This window comes from Primulina eburnea, unplaced genomic scaffold, assembly GCF_022965805.1.
Source record: "Primulina eburnea isolate SZY01 unplaced genomic scaffold, ASM2296580v1 ctg739_ERROPOS11973397, whole genome shotgun sequence".
NCBI lineage: Eukaryota > Viridiplantae > Streptophyta > Magnoliopsida > Lamiales > Gesneriaceae > Primulina > Primulina eburnea.
In genome coordinates, this window is record NW_027331510.1 from 829,410 (window position 1) to 854,430 (window position 25,021).

The 25,021-nt window shown below is 39.1% G+C and overlaps 2 protein-coding genes, 3 long non-coding RNA genes and 1 pseudogene across 5 annotated transcripts; 3 read left to right on the plus strand and 3 right to left on the minus strand.

The window, feature by feature from the left end:
• Positions 1-28: 28 nt before the first annotated feature.
• On the minus strand, positions 29-541 carry LOC140822107 (uncharacterized). Its single transcript, XR_012115902.1, has 3 exons — positions 443-541; positions 234-290; positions 29-141 (listed from the first exon to the last, which is right to left on the minus strand). It is a non-coding gene; the product is annotated as an uncharacterized lncRNA (long non-coding RNA).
• Positions 542-1,052: 511 nt separating this feature from the next.
• LOC140822105 (E3 ubiquitin-protein ligase RGLG1-like) lies at positions 1,053-2,717 on the minus strand (annotated as a pseudogene).
• A 1,128-nt stretch (positions 2,718-3,845) lies between these two features.
• Positions 3,846-10,377, minus strand: LOC140822179 (coilin-like). The gene is given in 17 exon segments (XM_073182917.1): positions 3,846-4,478; positions 4,563-4,610; positions 4,697-4,862; positions 4,956-5,102; positions 5,193-5,264; positions 5,434-5,631; positions 6,652-6,746; positions 7,124-7,415; positions 7,496-7,561; positions 7,633-7,698; positions 7,782-7,883; positions 8,352-8,421; positions 8,637-8,852; positions 8,974-9,258; positions 9,337-9,401; positions 10,169-10,335; positions 10,338-10,377. Coding segments are annotated over 17 exon segments (2,343 nt in total). The 5' UTR covers positions 10,363-10,377; the 3' UTR covers positions 3,846-4,215.
• A 9,122-nt stretch (positions 10,378-19,499) lies between these two features.
• Positions 19,500-25,006, plus strand: LOC140822180 (mRNA export factor GLE1-like). Its single transcript, XM_073182918.1, has 9 exons — positions 19,500-19,702; positions 19,768-19,929; positions 20,374-20,488; positions 20,688-20,836; positions 21,419-21,590; positions 22,178-22,417; positions 23,900-24,031; positions 24,131-24,253; positions 24,327-25,006. Exons 1-9 carry the CDS (start codon positions 19,512-19,514, stop codon positions 24,555-24,557), a joined length of 1,515 nt encoding a protein of 504 aa, XP_073039019.1. The 5' UTR covers positions 19,500-19,511; the 3' UTR covers positions 24,558-25,006.
• Positions 22,479-22,927, plus strand: LOC140822073 (uncharacterized). The gene is made up of 2 exons (XR_012115897.1): positions 22,479-22,598; positions 22,857-22,927. It is a non-coding gene; the product is annotated as an uncharacterized lncRNA (long non-coding RNA).
• On the plus strand, positions 22,991-23,751 carry LOC140822074 (uncharacterized). The gene is made up of 3 exons (XR_012115898.1): positions 22,991-23,120; positions 23,205-23,366; positions 23,591-23,751. It is a non-coding gene; the product is annotated as an uncharacterized lncRNA (long non-coding RNA).
• Positions 25,007-25,021: the final 15 nt, after the last annotated feature.

Here is a 25,021-nt window from a genome sequence, read left to right on the forward strand (position 1 = left end):
CTGTCTGGATTGAGGGCTCTGTAGCTTGATTTGATGCTTCAATGTAATTATTCTTATCTATGGATACAATTTTATTCTTGTCGTGATCGTGCTTCGGCATAACGGACAATAAACAAGGCCTATTCCACAGTCACAACAGGTCTGGCCAAGAACGACAAAACCAAAACGATTCAAGATTGCATCATTCTTCGTGAAATAACCTCGTTATGTAGAGAGAAGTTGGCAATCTTTACCTGATGTCCACAGCCAAAAGCCATGTCTTTTGAGTGTCTCTTACAAATTGGACAACCCTGACAAAGAAACGAGTAAGATTAGAAATTCAAGAAACAAAACACTCAAATGTTGAAAACTCGACACCAAACAAGCATTCTACTCAGCTAGCTGTCCGTGTGCTCGACAAGTGATAACAATTGCCCTGCTAGGATTATGGTGAATCCATTACCTTGTTGTCATACATATTGCTCGATGGTGATTCATGGACAGAATAAAACAGAGTACTGTGCGGAAAACTGCTTGAACCATACGGCTTAAGTGAACTGCCACTGGAAGAAACTCTTCCATGAGAAGGTGGCGGAAGAACAGCTCTGCTTGGAGGATTCCCAGTCTGATGGCTGATACAGAAAATAAAAATACTTCCAATATTTTATCTCTATACTAGAGTTTCACACACACACACACACACCTACATAAATGCATACATGTGTGTGTGAGTGTGTGTGTGCGCGTGAGTGAGAGAGAGAGCTACTACAATGTTTGATAAAGAATATCCAATCATTACCCGAGTATGTCGAGTTCTATGGTTGCAAGGTACTGAGAAGGTATTTCCATCAGGGCTGAGAGGGCAAATTCCGCCTCTTTTCTTGAATAATCAATGCTCTTTGACATGATATTTGTGAAATTGACGAACTAGGAAAAACGTAGGAATACGGAATAGTTTATCATTCCAGCAGAGTTTGCACTAAACATTTGATTTTTTATTACTATGAGGTTTGCTACCTGAAAATTGTCGAATGCTCTTGCTGGAATGTTTCATCGAATTCCTGCATGATGTCCCATGGGCCATCTCCAACTCCGACAAGGATAATCGGTAAGGGGTATTCACTGCTTTTGAACGTAAATTTAAGTATTATACTAACAGGAAAATGGTCTCATTTTGGTTTAATATTACCTAGCTTTTACTATAGCTTCAACGGTTTTCTTCTCCTGTGAGCTCAATTGACCTTTTGGTGTATCACTGCTTCTTGTCACCTACACGCACATTCATTCGTTATTACATGATCATGAATATTAATAACAACTAAGGATATTTCCCATAAGTCCTAGGCTTTTAATGCGCTTACTCCGAACATGAAATGCTAGTCGAGCACCTTGTAAATAGGATATGCATTTTTCAGGCATTCTGAGAATATCTGAACTTAACATTACATTCGAGGAGTTGAGAGGCAATTCATTCCAACAGTCTCTTACTGTGGCATCTTTCATAACAAGAACTTAAAGTGAATATAGTCAGTGTACCTGGCCATCTGCGATGATGAGTAAAACATGGTACTGGCCTCTCTACTTTCCTCAACAATGCTCATAGCCATTTCAATAACCGGTGCAAATGATGTTGGACCTGAAATCAATGTAGAATTTGTGACTACTCATCATGGAAGACTCAATACAACGAAATTAGTCCCTTTGAACTTAAGGTTTTCATAATTCATGCACGGTTTCGGTTATGCTCACTGGCTCTACTCTACCAAAAAAGGTGTGGATGCGAGCACCAGAAAGACGAACCTGAGGAACTAACTGGCGGTATCTGGTTAGCACCTCTTCGAATCCCTCACAAAACCTTGCGTCTGGATAAAAACTAAAGACATGTTGGTCGTGTGTCGATGCTGCAAGAAAAATTTGGACCGTCATTACAACTAAATGATCGTTTTCTTGTTGATTAGATATATCCCTCTTGAAACTTTACCATCTCCAAATCCAAAACATGGAATTAGGTTATCTTCATCAAAAGATGACAGGGTTTTCCCAATGATGGTTATGGCTTGTTCGTAGGGATTTTGGACATTCCCGAGATGATGCAAGCCATTCCGGTTAAAAGACTTGGCTCCTGGTTTTCATCAAAAGTTAGCATAATCCTATAAATTTTTCTGAAGGATTTGTCGAAAAATTTATATATATGTTTGAAGTTTTCAACCTGTCCACTCATTACTCTTTGTGAAATCAATACCAACAATTAGATTGGAAGACCCTAATCCCGACCGGGAGAGGGCAGCCGTTACCTGAGAAAAAGTAAATAATTATTTGGTACTCCATTTATCGAGATGATGTGGATAGTTATTCGGAATAGAATGCTGAATTAAATTTTTTTGAGCAGAAGTTGCCATTTTTTTTATAAATTATATATGCAATTTCATAATTTTTATAGATGTGACATGGATTAAGACAACCTAGCATAACCATTCAGTTGTCCTTGCACCGCTAAACCAATCAAATGGAACAAGAATTCCGCATGCAATTCAACACGATGGCCTAATTACCTGATCCAAAGTTTGGTAATTGTCATCAGTTCTTGAGAATTTCTTGTCCAGCCGGCGTTGTGGTGCAAGGGTCGACGGAGCATGGTGGTGCAGTGGGGTACAACACTGATGGTGGTGCAGAGCATGTTAGCCACTATCATCAAATGAAGATGAAAATGTTCTTGGAACTGAGCTTGTATTTCCCATTGATTATTACAGAAAATTTAGCTCCAAATTCAAAAACGAATCACAATTTGTTTGTAGCACAAACCGTAAAATTTGAGATGACATGTTATTAAATAACATGTAAAATTTGATTTTCCTTGCAAGATTGGCGAAAGCTTATTGTTATCCAAGACTTTCCAAAAAATTTCTGATGATGAAATTTCGATAAAAAGAAATGTACGTGGATTTTACTTGCATTCAATTAATTTTTGAAAAATAGAAAACAAAAATCATAACTAACTTTTTTTTACAAGATAATTATGTGCATCATATATGTACATGGACGAGTTGACCGTAATTTTGGTCAACTACCATTATATTTATTTTGTTAAAAAAAAGAAATTTGGAGGTGATACAGCCATATCGGATTATAGAAATATCGGAAAAAAATTAATTTGTTGTGCCAAAACTTTAAGTTAAATATAAATTAGTAGATTAATTTAAATTCAAATCAAATAAATTTGTATTAATTCATAGTTTATTCATTTTATCGAAATCGAAGAATTGAAATTGTAGGTTTCCCATATAAAATATTAATGTCTGTCGCGTTTGGGATATTGTTATAATGATTTGTTTTAGCTATAATGAGACTAGATTTGCACCAAATGAGAAACAATTGGAAGGTGAGCGATCAACTCCTGCATTTGTTAGACAACGAATGATATCATGGTTTCTAGTTGGATATGAGAATGAGATGGGAAGCAAGGATTGTTGATGTCTCATTCTGGGTGCAGCTGCTCTTATCAGATGCATTGGCATCCCGAAGCAGGATGAGTTCGTCGTTCTGCTTGTGAGATGTAAGGGGGGAATCCCTCTTTTTTTTTTTGTGCAAGACTTTGTACAGAGAGAAAATATTCCATAATTTGAAAGTAGCTATTACAAGCAAAAAAATTGTGCTAGTGTATTTTATATATGTTTTTAAAAAACATATGACCATAATCTTTTAATTCCAGGATGATTTCAATCCTATTAGGTACATTCTTAATTTGTGCAATCGTCCTCTAGTCTTGTGCGGTAAACTTTGTCCACTTTCTGTACCCAACTATGTCCCTTTCAGCTCGCGTGTTTTTCAAATTGTCCATTTATTGAATCGAATTTGACGCCAAATAATTTTGTTAATATGAGAGTTATCTAATGCTTTCAAAAATATAATAAATTATAATCACAAACCGAATATTAGTTTAACGAAATTTAAACAAACACTAATACTTTTTTTAGCTTATGAGTGGAATCGAAATCCTTGTAAAAAATACGCGTAAATTTCCCCATGAAATAGAAAGATACCATCCAACGAGTGGCCACCATGGTTATTCTTCAGGTGTTTAAGCAGATGGAGAATGATATAGAAGTGTTCGGTCATTTATCGCAGATGGACCACAAAAGTCGAGACCCGCCGATGCTTAAATTAAAAACAGTACTCATCCTCATATCTCCTCTCGTGATCTTAGGATATCCACTGTTGGGCCAAGCGCACTTCCTCTCAGAGCTTTATAGGACCATGATTTACGAGCTGAACTCTGTTTCTGAGGACTATTTCCCCCAATTGTTGTACCCTCGAGGCATTCTTCCTCCATCTATTTCCTTGTGATGGTTGTACCATTTTAGCATTCTTTACAAAACTTGTTCTGTCAACTACTTGAAGCTTCTTGTTAGTTTTGCCCCAACCACTTTCTTGTGATACTTTTTCCTTTTTGGCATCTAGGGCCTCACTGATTTGGTCCCAAACGTTCAAATCCCCAGTTTCTAAAGGAAAAGACCCAGCCAGTGTCAAATCATCGAAGCACACAAGTCAGCAACTAAATTTATAATGCCGGAAAAGAAAAATACCTGCAGAAGGGGGTACTGTTTCTTCACTCTGGTTTAGTTCTCCAGTCTCTACAAACATGACAGTGTGGCTAAGTAGACCTCTTCAACCCTAGTTAACTGGATCTTCAACCTTAAAAATGAACCGTAGTATATACCTGTGCCGGATATCTCTGTTTGTGTATTGATGCGGCTAGATGACCCTGGTTTTGAAGCTTTTTTGTTGTCCAGAGGACCCTCACTCACCAAACTAGCATCTACATTAACTGAACCTAAACTTCCATCCTTGATAATACGGACATCAACAAGTGATGAAAAATCAATCTGCGTGAAGGATGATCCAAGAAAGAATTATTGAGAGTTGTAAAAAATGTAGGCTGGAGGGAAAAAATAATAATCCAGATCCAAAAGGCTTACCTCCAACGAACCATCTTCTTTACAAAGAGAGTTATCTAGTGGTTCAGCTCCACCCTCATCCGCCTTCTTGGAAACAATTGGATAATCTGACGCTGGTGCCAATATTGCCTGATTGGATTCAGTATTGTAAAAAGTTACTTTTCCAACCTAGATAAAAGTAAAAGAACAGTTAGAAGAATTGTGGTTATATGATATTTTGGAATATTTACTAAATGCACAAAAAAAATTGAGCATTACTCGATATGCTGAAATCTCTGGGGTCCAGGTTGTCGATAACTCCAGGATACGATATGCAAGGAGATCACCTTCCTGCAAAATGGGAAAAAATGCTTTTAGATTCTTCACATGTGAGATGTTATCAGCTAAAAGATCAGGCAACATATTCCATCTAGCCTCTATAATAATTAATACAGAGGAACTCAATACACGAGACAAGGAATCATAATCATTCTCGAAAGAATGAGAAATGAGAATCAACCTTAGGCATGCCAGGAAGAGTAGGAAGCTTCTCAAAGTCGATTTCTCCTATCGGTTGTTCCCTTGTTTCATTTGCAAATACTTTGGAATTGTCATTGTCTGGATTTTTATAGCCATTCCGTGAAGTAAATGGAGGATCGGCTAATCCCCATTTTTGGCCCTTCTTCTTGGTAGTAATCCCATTCCACTGGGTGGTTTCCTGAGAGAAAATCCCAACTTAATTAAAAAGGGAACGTGCAAAACTCTGAATGGTAAGCATCAACATAATTGTAAAGCAGGAAACCAAGAGTACGTGGCTCAGAAAAGAGTGTCACAATCTCTAGGAAAAAAATGGAATACAAATGATTAAGGTATTTAATGAAACTTGTTGAAACAGCATAAATTTATAAAGATCAAGCCATTTTCATTCTAAAGGAGGGGAGACAAGGTGGCTGCTACACCAATGTTATAACTTACAAGCAATTTCTGGATACTATGTATACGTGATCTCCCTTATTTATCTCAACCAAGCCTTGTACCATCCTCACAAGAGGTTGAGACAAGAATGGATCTCACATTTCCTAGCTTTACAACGGATCATTTCCAATAAGTAAACCACAAATGTTTTAAGTGTCTAAAAGAACGATTTTTTGGTAAAATATTTGTTTCCATTTACATTAATGGGACAATGTGATCCTCAAATATTCGATATTTAATTTCACTGTATTTGAGAGCTTATAAGGCCAATTTTAGATTGTAGCAAAATGTTATTCCTTGTTGGCATTATCCAATAACCTGAATAGGTGTTTGAGATAGCTGAAGTTTGAATATTGCCGAGCTTGAGCTTTTCCCTGATCATTTGAAGCTCGTGAGCCAACTCCTGGGCCCTTTATTAATATTGACTTTTATTAATATTGAATATTATTGTAATATAATAATGTGAAGCCTTATTTGAACTAAATTCAAAGCAGATCAAGCTTGAGTTCAAGTTTGAAAATTCATGAGCTCTGATAAAGGCCCAAAAATTTAGAATAGCTCATTCACAACCCCCAATCCCCCCACCCCCTCCCCAAAAAAAAAAAGCTTGAGTACACCTGCTAGAACCAGAGGAGCACCTAGGGCACCAAATTGCGGAATGGTGGTCGCAAGGAGTTGTTAATGAAACCAATACACTATAGAAATCTTTTCACAATACGTGACTGCAAATCAAGAAGGGATGCGAAAAATCTAGAAGACATACCAAAGTTGGCTGGACATCTTGTTCTGCTGAAAAATAAAATTCAGGCATCATATATTCAGAGAAATATGGCATGGTGAAAATAGAAATAGAATGACCTTAAAGAATATTATAAATTTGTCCTCAGGAGCAGTCACATAACAGCGTTCTACAATTTCTTCCACTGGCAAATCAGTAGATTAGGTGCACGAAAATGGAATAGGAAGGAAAATCAACTTATTCATTGCGTTAAGCTATAATAAAAACCATAACATCACTATGCGCCAAATACCTTACAAGGTCAGCGACCATGATGTTTCAGTCAGCCATGATTAATTTCAGTAAACCAAGATTCTGTTAATTTCTTATTGTTGGAATCAAAGATTTAGAATTTATTAAAATCAACAACTCACCACACATATAGACAGTAAATATTCACAGACAGAGATTGCGACCTTTTTGAAAAGGTTCAAAGCGGATATGTCCTGGCCTTATTACAATGGGAACAACTTCATGCTCCTCATCACTTTCCAGAATCGACTGCTTAGCTGTGTCTCCATTTTGATTTGGCATTTCATGAGCATCCTCATCATTATGTGTTGGCTGTTCACATGCATCATCATTATTTTGAGTCGGCTGCTCGTGCATATCACCATTGATCCGAGTGATGTGCTCATGTACATCACTATCATTATTTTGATTTGGATGTTCATGAAGCCAACTAGATTGATTCTGTTGCCATTTTTTGCCACTAAGAGGATTATTTTGAGGGATTGCTTCCAACATAGCTGCACATTTAAGACTTCACTTTAATACCAATGACATGCAAGGTTGTCAAAGTCAGTATTAAGTAAATAAGACTACTCACCAATCCCTTTGGTAGGCCATCCACCATATTACATTCAGAAAGCGCTTGGTGTTTTTTCCACTTTTGCTGTAAGATCGAGGCACTCAGTTTTTAACACCAAAAAAGTGGTGGGGGCCGAGAAAAGTGTGATCACTTACAAGTCCTTTTGATTGGCCATCGACCTTTTTCCTTTCAGCGTTAGCTTGGTCCTCTTTCCAATTTCGCTGCAAAATTAAGCCAGTCATATCCAACATACTTTGAATTACTGGTACAAGTGAACTCTTAAGTTATGTATTTGACAGCTTACAAGACCCTCTGATTCGCAGACTGCATTTTTCTTTTGTATATTTGCCATTTCCCTCATCCATCCCCTTTTCGCATATTTCCGCCTGGCACTTCTACTTGGAACCTGCACATGCACATAGTAAATACATTCAGATTCTGGCTTATCGTGGAAAATAGAACACAATCAAGCAGTATAGTCGATGGTGAACCGATTCAAAATCGCAGTTGGGTCACAAAAAAATAAAATTTTAATCACATGCATCATGCATCCTAAGAGATAAATCACAAGGATGAAAATTGAAAGTGCAGAACAGTTCACATCGAAACAATTAGGAAATGAATCAAGGAAAGCTAAAAGTACATGCTGGGTTCAGTGAAAGGGGTTTTCAAGAGAGAAGCAGATTTTTTATTCACACAAAACTCCTAAATTATATGATTCTTGGAAGGAATCATCATGCTGTGCTCTTGGAATCATCATAAGTCATAACAACTGGTACCAACCAGATAGAAGAACTACACCATTCAACACTTTGTTCTCTAAAAGCTACAACATAACGAAATAAAGATCACTTTACAGCTAATAGGAGATAACCTTTTTAGTTTCCTTTGAGGCAATTTTGGTATCCTCAATTGCCTTGTCATTCTTTTGAACTTCACCATTTCTAGAAATGTTATAGCAGAACAAAGATATGAGAAATTCTATAAAAAAGAGATGGTATAAACAATAAGGCTACGGATAGAGATGGATTGTGTACATCGAAGTTAATGGAAAAGAAAAGAGGATGAGACTATTCTGAACTTGGGATTTAAAATTAGTCTGATATAATAACTTTAATAAAAAAACTCTAGGAATTTAAAAGGCTATGGATTAACTGACCGCTTCATGCCATCCACAGGCAAATCACTCTTGTCAAGTGGGGCAGGACTTTCCTCATTGTTTTCCATGTTATCTTTGGCATCATAATCAGTTTTTTCCTCCTTTTGAGAAAGGCTTTTCTGTATTGTAAGGACTCCCTGATGAGAGTTTTCGATTTTTTCTATGTGAACATTGTCAGCAACAATCTGAGAGGCCTTAGCCCGCTGTTTCTTCCTCCTATGTTGAAAAGAAAAGGAAGGTGTATGAATTTCAACAGAACCATGCAGAGTAAAGAGTGTGATCAGAACTAAAGCCATGCCTGTTTGTGTAAAATTAATGCAAGGGAAAGAGCAGGTACTTAGAGCCTTGGAGTTTCACTGATGCTTTCCTTTTTCGATTTCTTGGATCAGCATTTCCACCAGAAGGACCTTCCATATCTTCCAAAACATTTTCATCTTCCTCGTCATATTCAACTTCAGGGTCATCATCACTCTCAGAACCTCCTTTTTCTTTCTCAAATTCCTCACTTGCCAAAAGCAAGACACCATTTGGCACATAATGATTCTCCATGGCTCTCAGTTCCTCAAAAGCATCAGCGTTATCATTTCCCTTGATAGATAAAATTTCTCTCCTCTTCCTGACTCTAATTCCACACATGCAACAGTAAAAATCATAATCATATCTTCTGCATTTCTGATTGCAAAACACCTTTTGAACTAACCTGATAATTTCATTAACATTCAAAAGGAAAGTTGATTCAAATGATGGCAACCCAAAGCCAGACATCTGAAAGAAATATTAAGAAACAACGAGACCAAAAAGTATCGTAAAAAATATCCTCTGCATATAAAATGTGAGCGTCATTTCAAACTCATAATTGAAATACTAAAAAACCAAATATAAAACGAAGTATTTTGTTTCTTTAAGCTTAATTATAATCACCATTTTCAGTAAGGAAGGTCAATTCTTGTGAAGAAAACGGCTGGATGTAAGCTGTTTCCTTACCACGTCACATCCAGAATCCAAATAATTAACTCTTTTCCAAGATAAAAAGTACTTAAACTAAAAAATATAGGCAACGAATCAACAAAACGACCAGGATAACCTGAAGGACATAGAAAGAATTTTGGAAAGAATAGGGAAAAACAAAAGCATATATGAATCGCAACAAAATTATCATAAACCAAAGCCGGAGCTATTAAATTATTTGGCAAACCAAAAAAACATGCATGTAAAAGAATTTTACATGTATGAATTAACTCTATAGCAGGAAGTGGAATATACACATCTACACACTACGCTAAACAATAAAATCAAGAGAGAGACAGCACATTCTTGCTCGGTTTGCGCAAAATCTTTCAAACCAAAAGATTATTCAGTAGACATCCACACCAATTAAGAGCAAAAGTAAATCATAAGATCACGTTCCTGGTGTCAAATCAAAAGCAGAAACTTGTGAGCTGCCGATCCCATAAATCCTGAGCGTGAATTGCATACATGGATTAAACAAATATATAAACAAAGCGTGGGGATTTTTTTAAAAAACAATTTACCGAAAGGAGAAGGCCATGAGGGCAAGATTGGTGGAGCCGGAAAGCCTGGAGCAGATGCGAGGCAACATCGGAAACGGTGACGTGTTGGCGCGGTTTCAACAGTACCCAGCTCCGATTCAAGCCCTCTAACTTCTGGGGTTCGCTCAGTATGTCATCATCTTCAAAACCAGTCGGATTCTCTTGGTGTCCTCCATAGCCCAGAGCTAATTCTTCCAATGCTCACTCAATTCTAGGAATTTGATTTCTCTTTTTATGGTTCGCTCTACACCATTCAGATTATATAGTAATTGATACTAATTAGCCATATTTTAAGGTTCTGTGCTTTAAAGTTTTTAACTTCTCTCTTGTTTCTTTTCTTTCGTTATAATATTTATTGTGGCTGCTATTTTAATAGCAATATACAGTTTTGTGACAAACTTATTATTAAGCTAAATGAAGTATTGCAGCGTAAAAATTTATCATTGCCAATGTGAAACGATTTGGGCATCTCGATTGAATCCTACAAGATCGAGCTGACAATAAACTTTGCTAGCATCTTCCAGCCCCATGCAAAACGTAACTGATTTGGCTTCTTTTTTTTTTGTTCCATGATGGTGGTAGTCAAACAACCAAGAAACTTCAGAATTGTGATACATTAATGTTAATGGAAACGACACTTTTTGCATCATTATTTGTGTTGACATTCATATTTTTCCAATAAACAAAATTACTAAGTTATGGCAATTGGTAACGTCGTAGGGAGTGTAAAAAATGAGAAAATTATCGCTTCATTCCCTTGCAGTCTTGAAACCGGTCTCATAGACCCCTGCAAGCGACAAATGAGTATATGTCAGCCACAATGAATTACAGCAGGAAGAGCCCACAATTGAAGAATAGAATGATATAATACTAGAAACTGAAGTAGAAGTGTAAAACAGTAAGTGTAGTGACCCGTTCCAGAATCACCTACTAATCAGAACTTAAGCATGCAATTAACTTAATAAAACTGAATCAGATAAACAGCGGAAAAACAACATATACAGCCCGATCGAATCAGTAAGTACGAATACTAAAACAACCAAATCAAACTAAATCCCAAGAATAAAATACCAGCAACTACAGGTCAACCCCTGCTAGCTCCCTGTCCTCTCCCTCCTGGACCGTCCAACCTGAGACCTGCCCCATCGAATAGGGTGTCCAAAACAGAGATAAACCGAGGACGTGAGCATAAAACGCTCAGTACCGAAAGAATGAGTATACAAGACTATGACATGCATGTATGCAAAATGTACTGGATACCAGGGTCTGGGTATAACGAAAAACTGCTCAGGCAAATGACGTCAAGGTATGTAGCACTCTGCGCCGTCGCACCAGGAGGTGGCTCCCATACCATAAACCTGTGGATATACCGGTATCCTGACCACCGTCGGCCAACGGGGTCCAACCATCCACAACAACCGAGGGCTGAGCACCCTCTGAACAGGCTATCTCAAAAGATAAACAGGCCCAACATGATTATGCAAATGCCGCATAATAAACCATGCATCATATGTCAGATAATAATGCAACACATAAACATGCAACACATAGTAAAGCATACTCAACCAGGATATCTCGGATAGTACTTCCGTACCTCAAACCAGTAGATCCTAGTAATCAGCCCTAGAATCAAGCCTACAATCCAAGTGATACCATATCACTAAACCACATCTAAAAGCCTTAACTAGACTAATAGATACTTCCAAATCTCAAGGGAACCTAGAACCATACCTGCGTCCGTAGTCAGCCCACTGATGCCGCTAGCTCCCAACTAGAGCACAGCTCCGCTACAAAGCCAGTAGCTCCCTGCTAGTGCCCGAACCTCGGGAAAAGCTAGAAACCCATCAGAAACGACTAAAACGCTCTGGAACTCTCGGAATTGGTAATTGAAAAGTGAAGCCTCGCGCCTCTATTTATAGACGACGATCGGACGATCCGATCCACTTCGGAAGATCCGATCCTGTGCACTTCGGACGATCCGATCCACTTCGGACGTTCCGAACTCTGCATGTCTTCCACGTGTCCAGCCACCTGTCTTCGGACGATCCGAACCTCTTCGGACGATCCGAACCCTGACACGGTCTACTGTTGACAAGACTCGGTCTGACACCGAACCGAACGGTCCATCCGAACCCACTTCGGACGATCCGAACCTCTTCGGACGGTCCGATCCTGGTTCGTTCCTTCCGAACTCGCAGAATATAATTAATCCAATAATTACTCAATTTAGGCATCGGGATACTACATTCTCCCCCTCTAAAAAGGATTTCGTCCGCGAAATCGAGTCTGAAGAATAACAATTCTGAACAATCAATACATTCATCTCAAGAATGAATTACAAATTGAAAGCCCAACTGAAATTACAATCATAACTGAAAATGCTACAACTAGAACAACTCAGGATGCTCTGACCGCATGCGACTCTCTAGTTCCCAAGTAGCTTCTTCAGTACCTCGGCGCTGCCACTGCACTAAGACAAGAGGAATAGTCTTATTCCGCAGTACCTTATCCTTCCGGTCTAAGATCGAAACCGGTCTTTCTACAAAAGACAAATCCGGATTCAACTGAACTTCTGTCGGATGCAAAACATGGGACTCATCCGCTACGTATCGTCTCAACAAGGACACATGAAACACATTGTGAACACTAGACAGATACGGTGGCAAGGCTAATCTGTAGGCCAAATCTCCCACACATTCCAAGATCTCAAAAGGACCAATGAATCTCGGAGATAGCTTACCCTTGAGTCCAAATCTCAGAATCCTCCGAAAAGGTGATACCTTGAGAAACACTTTCTCGCCTGCATCAAAATGAAGAGGCCTGCGCTTGGTGTTCGCATAACTCGCTTGTCGATCCTGAGCAGTCTTAATCCGCTGCTTGATCACAAGAACTTTATCCTTGGCCTGCTGAATCAATTCTGGACCCTCGACCTGTCGTTCTCCGACTTCCTCCCAGAACAGAGGAGTACGACAACGTCGACCATACAACGCTTCAAACGGAGACATACCAATACTCCTATGAAAGCTGTTGTTGTATGCAAACTCTATCAGTGGCAAATGATCCTGCCAAGCTGGCCCGAAATCCATCACACAAGACCTCAACATATCCTCAAGCGTACGAATAGTCCTCTCTGACTGTCCGTCAGTCTCTGGGTGATACGCAGTACTCAAACTCAAAGTAGTGCCCAAAGCTTGCTGAAAGCTACCCCAAAATCTAGACGTAAATCGAGGATCTCTGTCACTAACGATACTCACAGGCACACCATGAAACCGTACAATCTCCTGAATGTACAACCGTGCCATCCGATCGAAAGTGAAATCTCTGTTATACGGAAGAAAATGGGCAGACTTGGTAAGCCGATCTACTACAACCCAGATAGCATCTCTATTCCCCACAGACATAGGCAAGTGAGTCACGAAGTCCATCGTGATATGCTCCCACTTCCACTCCGGAATAGGAAGATTCTGCAACAAACCTCCAGGTCGTCGATACTCTGCCTTTACCTGCTGACAGACCAGGCACTTGGAGACATACTGATAAACATTGCGTTTCATACCTTTCCACCAAAATCGAGTCCTTAAATCTTTATACATCTTGTTGCTCCCCGGATGAACACTCAACTTGCTACGATGAGCCTGGGACAAAATCTCCTCCCTCAAAGTGTCATCCTCCGGTACAACAACACGACCAGATAAGCACAAAAGACCCTGAGACTGATAGTGGAAACCAGAAGTATTATCTCCATCAGCCAACCGAGCTAATTTCTGAACCTTAGAATCAGACATCTGAGCATCTCTAATCCGAGAGTACAACACTGGTTCAGACAAAATAGTAGCCACACGGATACTCTCTGATCCCTTCCGATGCTTATAATTGAATCCCATCGAACAGAAATCCTGAATAATCCCAGATACAGCACAAGTCTGAAGAGCAGACAATCTCACCTTGCGACTAAGAGCATCAGCCGTGAGATTCGCAGATCCTGGATGATACTTGATCTCACAATCATAATCCTTGAGTAGATCCATCCAGCGACGCTGACGCATGTTCAACTCTGCCTGAGTGAACAGATACTTCAAACTCTTATGATCGGTGAAAATCTCAAATCGCTCACCATACAGATAATGGCGCCAGATTTTCAAAGCAAAAACGATCGCTGCTAATTCCAGATCATGAACAGGATAGTTCTCCTCATGAGGCTTCAACTGCCTCGACGCATAAGCAATCACATGCTCATTCTGCATCAAAACACACCCTAGACCCTGCAAAGAGGCGTCGGTGTAAACACTAAAACCACCAGATCCAGCCGGTAAGGCCAAAACAGGCGCAGATGTCAACCGTCTGCGAAGCTCCAAGAAACTCTCTTCGCACTCTGATGTCCACTCAAATGAAACATCTTTCCGAGTGAGCTGAGTAAGTGGCTTAGCAATCTGAGAGAAGTTGACAATGAAGCGGCGATAATACCCAGCCAATCCCAGAAAACTGCGGATCTCGGCTACTGTCGTCGGACGCGACCAGTTCAATACCGCCTCCACCTTGCTCGGGTCAACTGAAACTCCCTCGCTAGAAATAACATGACCAAGGAATACAACCCTGTCAATCCAAAACTCGCATTTACTCAACTTCGCATAAAGCTGATTCTCGCGAAGTATCTGTAAAATAATTCTCAAGTGTTGTACGTGTTCTCGCTGATCACGCGAATAGATTAAGATATCATCTATGAACACCACAACAAATTTATCCAAGAAGTCTCGAAATACCCGATTCATCAGATCCATAAAAACTGCTGGTGCATTCGTCACCCCAAAAGGCATAACCAGAAACTCATAATGCCCATACCGGGTCCTGAATGCAGTCTTTGATATATCTCCCTGATGAACTCGAAGTTGATGATAACCAGACCTTAAATCGATCTTGGAATACACAGAGGTACCTTGCAGTTGATCAAATAAATCATCAATCCGTGGCAACGGATACTTATTCTTTATCGTAGCACGATTCAACTGCCGATAATCTATGCAGAGCCGCATAGAACCATCCTTCTTTTTGACAAAAAGAACTGGTGCTCCCCACGGGGACACACTGGGTCGAATATACCCCTTGTCAAGAAGATCCTGCAACTGCTGTTTCAATTCTTGCATCTCTGATGGAGCTAAACGATAAGGAGCTCTGGAGATTGGTGCCGTGCCTGGCACTAAATCAATGCTGAAATCCACTTCCCGAACTGGAGGAAAACCAGGAATCTCCTCGGGAAAAACATCCGGAAAATCGCAAACCACTGGAATGTCACTGACCCCGACACTGTCTGCGGACGAATCAATAGCATAGATAAGGTAGCCTTCCCCGCCCGACTCTAAGGCACGACAGGCTTTCAGAGCAGAAACCACAGGCATCGGGGGTCGCGCTCCCTCTCCATAGAAAAACCAACTGTCGCCCTCCACTGGACGAAACTGCACGAACTTCTGGTAACAGTCCACAGTAGCTCTATACACAGTCAGCACATCTATTCCCAGAATGCAATCAAAATCCTCCATCGCAAGAATCATCAAATTAGCAGTTAAGATATTACCCTCAAACTCTAGAGGACAACCCATCACTAGACGTTTAGCTAACACCGAATGACCCATCGGTGTGGAAACAGATACCACAATGTCCAAAGAAGTGAAAGGTAAAGCATGACGCTTAGCAAACCTCGCAGATATAAATGAATGCGATGCACCAGTATCAATGAGAACGTAAGTAGGTAATCCACATAAATTACAAATACCTGCAATAACTCTCTCGTTCTCCTCAGCAGCCTGATCCTGGTTAAGAGCAAAGACCTGCCCTTGAGTACGCGGTCGGAGGTTAGAGCCCTGAGTAGACTGTCCCTGCTGTGGCCTCTGATGAACTGAAGCCTGAGAACCAGATCCTGATCCTCCACCCATCTGTGGACAATCTCTCTTCATGTGGCCCATCTCACCGCACCTGAAACAAGCACCCGCAACTCTGCGACAACGCTCTGTCGGATGGTCCTTCCCGCAATGCTGACACGGGCCCTTCTTCTTCCCAAAATGGTGAACTCCTCCAGATCCAGAGGAAGAAGAAGTAGATCCAGCCTTCTTAAATGATTGGGCACGGGGACCCAAAGAACTAGTAGGACGAGCAGACTGCATGGCTCGACCCCTCAGCAAACTGCCCTCTGCCTGGCGACAACGGTTCACAAGGCCCTCATACGACGTCGGATCATCACAGACCACGACCCGATCATAAATCTCCTGATTGAGGCCCTGAAGAAAATGATTATACTTGGCCACCGCATTGTCACTGACGTGCGGAACATATGGGAGCAACTCAAAGAACTTCTGCTGATACTCATCAACAGACAAACTCCCCTGCTTCAGATTGATCAACTCAATCGCCTTGGTCTGCAGAAGAGCTGGCGGAAAGTAAAGCAGCATGAAAGCAGCTCGGAAATCGGCCCAAAGAACTCGGCCCTGACGCTGAACTATCGGTGCAGAGGTAGACCTCCACCACTTACGTGCACCGCCCTCCAGCAAGAAATCAAGGGTATCCATCTGCTGCTCCGCCGAGCACTGGAAAGACTTGAAACAGCTCTCCATCCTCTCAAGCCAGTTCTCCGCAACATCCGGAGTCTCGCCGCCCGAAAGAGGTTTCGGCCCCATCTGCAAGAACCTATGCATACTGAAACTCCGAGGCTCATCTCGTCGGTGTGGACGACGTTCCCGATGCTCTCGACGACGCTCCCGATCGTCGCGGTCTCCCCAGCGTCCCACGCTGCCATGACTACTAGCATCGTCGTCAAAACCAGACATCTCTACAAAAAGTCACCAGAGATTAGACCCAAAAGAACAGTTCTAAATCCCAAAATCTTAATGCATGCTCTGATACCATAAATGTAGTGACCCGTTCCAGAATCACCTACTAATCAGAACTTAAGCATGCAATTAACTTAATAAAACTGAATCAGATAAACAGCGGAAAAACAACATATACAGCCCGATCGAATCAGTAAGTACGAATACTAAAACAACCAAATCAAACTAAATCCCAAGAATAAAATACCAGCAACTACAGGTCAACCCCTGCTAGCTCCCTGTCCTCTCCCTCCTGGACCGTCCAACCTGAGACCTGCCCCATCGAATAGGGTGTCCAAAACAGAGATAAACCGAGGACGTGAGCATAAAACGCTCAGTACCGAAAGAATGAGTATACAAGACTATGACATGCATGTATGCAAAATGTACTGGATACCAGGGTCTGGGTATAACGAAAAACTGCTCAGGCAAATGACGTCAAGGTATGTAGCACTCTGCGCCGTCGCACCAGGAGGTGGCTCCCATACCATAAACCTGTGGATATACCGGTATCCTGACCACCGTCGGCCAACGGGGTCCAACCATCCACAACAACCGAGGGCTGAGCACCCTCTGAACAGGCTATCTCAAAAGATAAACAGGCCCAACATGATTATGCAAATGCCGCATAATAAACCATGCATCATATGTCAGATAATAATGCAACACATAAACATGCAACACATAGTAAAGCATACTCAACCAGGATATCTCGGATAGTACTTCCGTACCTCAAACCAGTAGATCCTAGTAATCAGCCCTAGAATCAAGCCTACAATCCAAGTGATACCATATCACTAAACCACATCTAAAAGCCTTAACTAGACTAATAGATACTTCCAAATCTCAAGGGAACCTAGAACCATACCTGCGTCCGTAGTCAGCCCACTGATGCCGCTAGCTCCCAACTAGAGCACAGCTCCGCTACAAAGCCAGTAGCTCCCTGCTAGTGCCCGAACCTCGGGAAAAGCTAGAAACCCATCACAAACGACTAAAACGCTCTGGAACTCTCGGAATTGGTAATTGAAAAGTGAAGCCTCGCGCCTCTATTTATAGACGACGATCGGACGATCCGATCCACTTCGGAAGATCCGATCCTGTGCACTTCGGACGATCCGATCCACTTCGGACGTTCCGAACTCTGCATGTCTTCCACGTGTCCAGCCACCTGTCTTCGGACGATCCGAACCTCTTCGGACGATCCGAACCCTGACACGGTCTACTGTTGACAAGACTCGGTCTGACACCGAACCGAACGGTCCATCCGAACCCACTTCGGACGATCCGAACCTCTTCGGACGGTCCGATCCTGGTTCGTTCCTTCCGAACTCGCAGAATATAATTAATCCAATAATTACTCAATTTAGGCATCGGGATACTACAGTAAGTATGGATTCTGTCTCCCTACTTTATTTTACCAGGAACTTTGAACAGCTTGAACTAGGGACAAAATTATACATTTGTCGATCCATGAGAAGATTTGTGATTAACTGTGGAGAGCGGCCGAGACACCGTGAAAACACTGGTGATCAATGAGAAGATTAATAGTAGAGGAGCAAGAAAATATAAGTGGAAATTGGATCTCAACCTTCCCATGTTGGTATGTTTTTGGATCAAGAGTACTGAGGGTGGATTACATGCGCATGCATGTTATGTATGATATTTATATTGCTAATGGTCCCATAAAAAGAACTACTTAACTTTGTTAATCATCATCGTATATGTCTAAGAATTAAATTAATTAATGAAACGACTCCAATTAATTATTTGTATAATTCTCTAGCACATTTTCTACGTTTTTAATAAAGTAGAAGACATGCATGATTGATGTTTGGTAACACGTCAAGAAATATAACGTGGAAAGATTGTAAAAGCTCATTTCATGCTTAAAAATTAAAATTAGAAAAATGAAATATACCACGCATCACTTTTGTGATAATACTTACAAGCAATGTATCTATATAAATCATAAAAAGCATTATTAACCAACCTTGAAAAATATAATAATTTAAAAAAATTCAAATATATATATATACATCTACTATTTTATATCTGTATTAGCGAGACGAATCATTCATATTCATATTTATAATTTTGATATAAAAACTGATTTAAGATTAGTTTGATGAACCATGATAAAAATAAAAATAAAAATTTTACGTAAGTTTGAAATTGTTTATTCCCGATGATATTTGTGATTGAAATTTAAAAATAAAAGGTCCCCTACATGTGCGTGTTTGAGAAATAAATTAGATTAATGTCAGGGAAACAATTTAGCCTCCTCCTCCTCCTCCTCCTAGCTCTGGTATCCCCGACTGTCTCACCTGTGCAGACATTTGTCTTCTCCAGCGACCTTTTTGTTTGCAAAAGTAAATCTTTTCTTGTGGGAAAATGTAGCTTCTCTTTCCTTTCTCGTAGATTTTTTTTCTTTTTATTATTGGAAAGAAGAAGAGAGACGCGTACTCTGGATGATGGTGTTGTCAAAATTCAGGGGAGCCGTTAATTTGGAACTTCGATGTCCACCACATATTAATGGAATGACGGAGGATCCACAACCTGATTGGAACTTTGACAACTTACTATCAGAGCTTGATACGATTGAAAAGAAGCTCATCGCGAATTTAGATCTTCCTGTACCTTTTGACAAGAAACAGCCTAGGTAAATTTTTTATTTTGCTTCATTATATGAAGTTTATTGGTGATAACTTTGTTTTACTCATTCAGAAACTTGAGAGCTTCAAAGAAGAATTATTGCAGCACAGGAGGATTTGTGATGCATGTGTCAGATCATGGATTGGGTTTTTCTGATAGTGACACTGAAGAAGAGGTTGTTAACACATCCATGTTTTCAGGCAGAAGATTTGGTTTCGATGAATTCTATATGAGGTTTGTACTTGACTACTTATCAAATAAGAAATAAGTGAAATACTTGAAGTGCAAATCACTCATTACGAAGTATTATCTCCATATTCCGTCTTATTGTTTTCGTAGTTTTTGTTATGAGGCCATCTTCCTCTCCTTGTAAGTGAAAAATTGAATCATTTGTCTTTCTCATATCTATCACTATGTGAATGAGATGGAAATATTATCATAGAGTGAATTTCGGAAAGATTTATTAAACAATAAACATTACCATGTTGATTACTCCATTGTATGAAATACAATTTTTTTCTGGTAAAATTCTTGTTGTTTCTGCAAGGACTTATTTTTTCGATTAATAGGCTTGTTGGATTAAATACTCATTATTTTCCCTTCATGATTAACAAGTTGACATGTTCTTTAATTCTTAGTGTACACCAGGTTGTTGATCACCCTTTTTTTTGCTTGCAGTGATGATTCTGATTATGAGTTGTCTGTTGATGCTCAATGTCATTTGATGGATAAAGTGGGATTAGCAGAAGGTGCACTCCATGAGCTAAATCATGAATTTCAGCTTTATGTTTCGGTGAGTAGACATACTTGATGTGTGTGTGATGATTTGAGAAAAGGATATCAACGAGGTTAACAACTCTGAACTCTCTTTTTCCATCAACTCTAATTTTCATGATGGATTAGTGCGTGTTTGATCTTAATTTTTTCATTTATTCTTTTAACATCATGGGACTAATAGTTGTTGACCTTTCTTCTCATTTTTCTGACAACAGGAGGAAGTGAGAAATAAAATATCAATCTTAGAGACAAATTTGGTTACGGAGAATGAGAAGTTTGCTTGTGAAATTGCTAATATCGATAAGCATAAAAGAACACAGCAAGAGAGGGGGCGAAAATTTGGTTTGCAGTATCAACGTACAATGTACGACCTTTTAAATTGCATACCTCGACTCTTAATTTTCGTTATGTTTCCTATATTTAAATGTTGAAATGGGTTTGAGACCCGGCATATTTTATGTATGCTATGAAGATGTTCTTTCTTTTAGCAACTTCCTTTGGAGTTTCTCCTATAATAAGTGGCTGCTTGAAAGCCAATGTGGAAACTCTTCCTTTTGAAAAATCTTGTATCTGTAGTTGTACTACCTGATAACTCATAGTATCTATTGGTAATGGGAAGTAACACTTATCTTGTAATTGACTACCTGACAAAACTCATCAGATTTGTTACTGTTTTGAGATTATAAAGTTCCATGACACTTGTGACAATTGGAAGGTCATTAAGGTGTACATATATGATTGGCATATGAATTCAATTTATCTGAAAATTGTTTAAACTATCTATGATCTACATCTCAATTATGATGAACTTGATATGATTTTTCACGGCTCAGAAATTCTTTCAAGTGTTTAGCGAGGCTTTCAAGGTTGAGTTCCTATTATGTCTACTCCGATAATTTGAATAGAATGAGAATACTGTGGTTAAGACTTTATTGAATTATGGCAGTGCAGAAGCACTTGATAATCACCTTACAGCTGTACAAAGAGATCATGAGCACATATCACAACTAGAAGAGAAAAGAATAAGAGACGACGCAGCTCGTGAAGAGGCTAAATGGAAAGAGAAGGCTCTCATAGAAGAAAAAATACGTCAAGAAATGATCAAAGTTGAAGAAGAGGTTCTTTCCGCACCTATATCATTTAAATATTTTTTGTATCTAAACATGATGTATGCTTATTGGCGTTCATCGTCTATATAATTCTTTTATTTCTTTTTCTGTTACGGCAACTAGACAATCTTATCTCAAATTAAGACAGCCCTTACTGTAATAGAAAAATGATTCTATTGAATTCATAAATATTTTCATGAGCCTTTGGGAATTTGTTTTTCCCCCGTGGAAATGAGGCAGATGTGACAGACATTCATATATGTATGGTTTTTCTGTCCATTACTTCTTATGTACAAACATAAAAACGAGAACAAACTTTTAATTGATGAAAAATCTTCAGATATCCCAGCATGGTATTGTCTTCCGTATCTTACTGTCATGTTGTGTATGCATCTATCTGAAAGTTTCCAACCATTGGAAAATTGCTCAGAAAGAAATTGTTTCTAAATTATACACCAAATGATGGATGATCCATTTCATGCATTCGATTTGCCAAGAAAAACAGTTGTAGCTATGTGAATATGCATACATCGTCCACGATTTGTTTTGTATCTTAAATAACTGTTTTTTTGTCTGGTATTTTTGGATCAATGTAGGCTAGGTTACAAGCTGAGACAGCTGAAATGGCTGAAGTGGCTGCCGAAGCTGAGAAGCAGTATGTTGAAGAAAAGAAGCAAGCTGATGAAGCAGCTGCAACCAAAAATGCTGTTGAAACTTTAAGAAATGGTGTTCTCATGGTACTGGATTATTCGAAGAAAACTCTTGGGCAGGTTGCGGCTACAGTGTCTAACGATAAGAAACGGGTTCCATTATCAGGTATTTGGGGACTTTGTTATGTTGATAAATAAGAATTTTCATTTTGTCCCCCATTCTAATATGAAGTTTGACTGAGTCTATTTGACAGAAAGACATATGACCAGAACTTCAAAAAATGCTTTAGAATTGGAGGATAAAAGACTACAGATTTATGAAAAGTTGACGTCTGAAAATGAGGCTATTAAAGGAAGTTCTAATCAGGTAAATCATTATGGATTATTCGAATTTCAAATTCTTAGATTACTGTATTGTACATTTAAATATCTTAACAGGTTTATAGAATCATTTGTCCAAAATAAGTAAGGCACATAAGGTGGTCGCAACTCTGAAAAGATCACTGCATGCTAGAGTAAATTGTGTTTGGTGGTTCTTAGGATTCATTATATGTCTGTGATGTTGTTCATGAGCACAATTTCAATGATATGACATTTATGAACCACAATTGTCTGTCCAATCCAGGGTAAGCGAAGAACTGGACAGAATTTCAATAGGCTGATTAAAACCATCTCTGCTACTGTAGAAAATGTCAGGTTAGTAAACCAATAAGTCTTTCAGTTAGTTGTTCAATAGCTTTTATTTTCTTCTGATAAAATATCTTATGTTATGTGTGAATTACACATTTTTGTTTTTTTTTTCAACAAAACAAAAGCAGATGAGTTGGTCAATATAATCAGCAGTCCGGAATATCCTCAGTCCCTCAGTATCCTGTCCTTCGCAGAAAAGGTACTGTTATTATCACTTGAAGGAGTTATGTGTTTTCATTTATTTGTTTGAATATATAAGAGATTTGATATTTAGTATATTTAGGAGGAAGAAAATTACATCGTCATGCTCAGAGAATGTCTGATAAATGTGTGTTTACTGAGGGAGTCGTGATGTTTACAGGTGGTCTTCAACTGTGAAAGTTCTCAAAAGAGCGACGGATTTATTTTTTCCTGTAGTCGTGTCATTGTTCTCGTCACCTCCAAGGTAAACTCTGCTGTGAAGAATTCCATTGCCACTTATTATCTAATGATTCTAGTTAGTTATTATGAAATCAATTGTTCGCTACAAAGTCCTTTTATGTTCTCTTCTTTTTTGTAAGACAATTCATCTTTGTGTCTGGATTTGTATGCTCGTGTCCATTGAAGCAGCAATTCAACATGTTGATCCTTGAAAATATGTTGTTTGTTAACTTTTTTCATTGAATACAGATTCCATTAGCTTTGGACATTCTCTTGGCGGAGTTGAACAGAGTCTGCATGTACACTGTGCCCAAATTTGTAGAATACTCTCCGGTAATAAATCTAATTCGGTGTTTTAAGCATTTGTTTTTTGTGTGTTTTCTATTTTTCTTTCTTATGGTTTTCTGATGTAAAAGTATGGGCAGTTTCATTTAATTTTAAAGTTCTCTTCAAGAGTCATATGAAATTATTGGACTCGTTCAGAAACATTCTTGTTCTCTTTTGGCTTTTTGACAGAACTGCTGTAAATTGTTACCATATTTATGTTATATGTAACAGGTATATTTTCAAACCAGAGAAGCTTATTTCAAAGTTATTGGCTACAAGGAAATGGATGAAAAGATCGAGAGCACTGATAGTTATGTAGAGAGGATGAGTTCAATCATGAGACTCTATGGAGCTTTAGTGCAGGTTTGGTGCTCCATCTCTACTTGAGTTTTTAACCAAAATCTTCCAATGCATTTTACTGGTATGATACAAGCCTGAGTTCTGATAGTCTTGTTTTGACAGACTGAAATTGGTGGCTTTCAGAATCTCCATGGACTTAACGAAGGTTGGGCATGGCTTGCAAGTTTTCTAAATTCTCTTCCGGCTAATCTTTATACCGCAGTTGCACTTCAACATTTTCTTGAAGTAAGCTGGCATTTGCCTTTTCACATTTTTTTATATTTGATGCATAAGTAAGAAGTCATTTACGAATGTCCAGATGTCTGGATATGCCCTTTACCGAAGATACAGAAATCAATTTGACAAGTTGCTGAGGATTATTGCCCAAGACTTCCTCAAAGCACTAAAAGAAGGCAATTCGGATTCAGTAAATGCCAAGCTGATCAAGGTGAAAACGTCTATCATTAATTACATAGAATCAAGCCAGTTCAAGAAGGAACCAGAAGGATTGCAACTGAGAGACCATTTGGATTCGAATGATTTTTTTTGATGTTCCATTTTTTGACATCTATTGATGTGCGGTTCATCTGATCAATCATGTGCCAATTAGTGTTGCTGGACTACTAGAACACGAAAGCCAAACGTCGGGAAATGTTACCTAATTTGACTACATCCTCTTGAATAATGGAGATCCTCCCAAATTTGAAGTGCTCCCAAAATTATACTCCATGACCAAAGAACACACAAAAGGGCGGTTGAGAAGATTTTTTTTTTCTTTCGCAAATTCGTTGTTCTGAATTGAATTTTTGTTTTTGCAGCGGAGAGCATACGTATACTACTAGCAATTTTTTTTAGGAATTATCGAGCAATACATGTGGATTGTCAAACAAAATATGGAACTTTTCCGTTGTACTACAGCATTATGTAAAACAAGGTAGATCGAATCCCAATTTAGTTATTGTCGTACATCAATCAAATCCAACTGATATTTTGAGCTTCTCTATTTATTTCAAA

Coding starts and splice junctions, on each gene's coding strand:
- LOC140822180 (XM_073182918.1), top strand. CDS start 19,512: ATGATGGTGTTGTCAAAATTCAGGGGAGCCGTTAATTTGGAACTTCGA. Junction 19,703..19,767: donor TTTGACAAGAAACAGCCTAG/GTAAATTTTTTA, acceptor TTACTCATTCAG/AAACTTGAGAGCTTCAAAGA. Junction 20,489..20,687: donor AATTTCAGCTTTATGTTTCG/GTGAGTAGACAT, acceptor TTCTGACAACAG/GAGGAAGTGAGAAATAAAAT.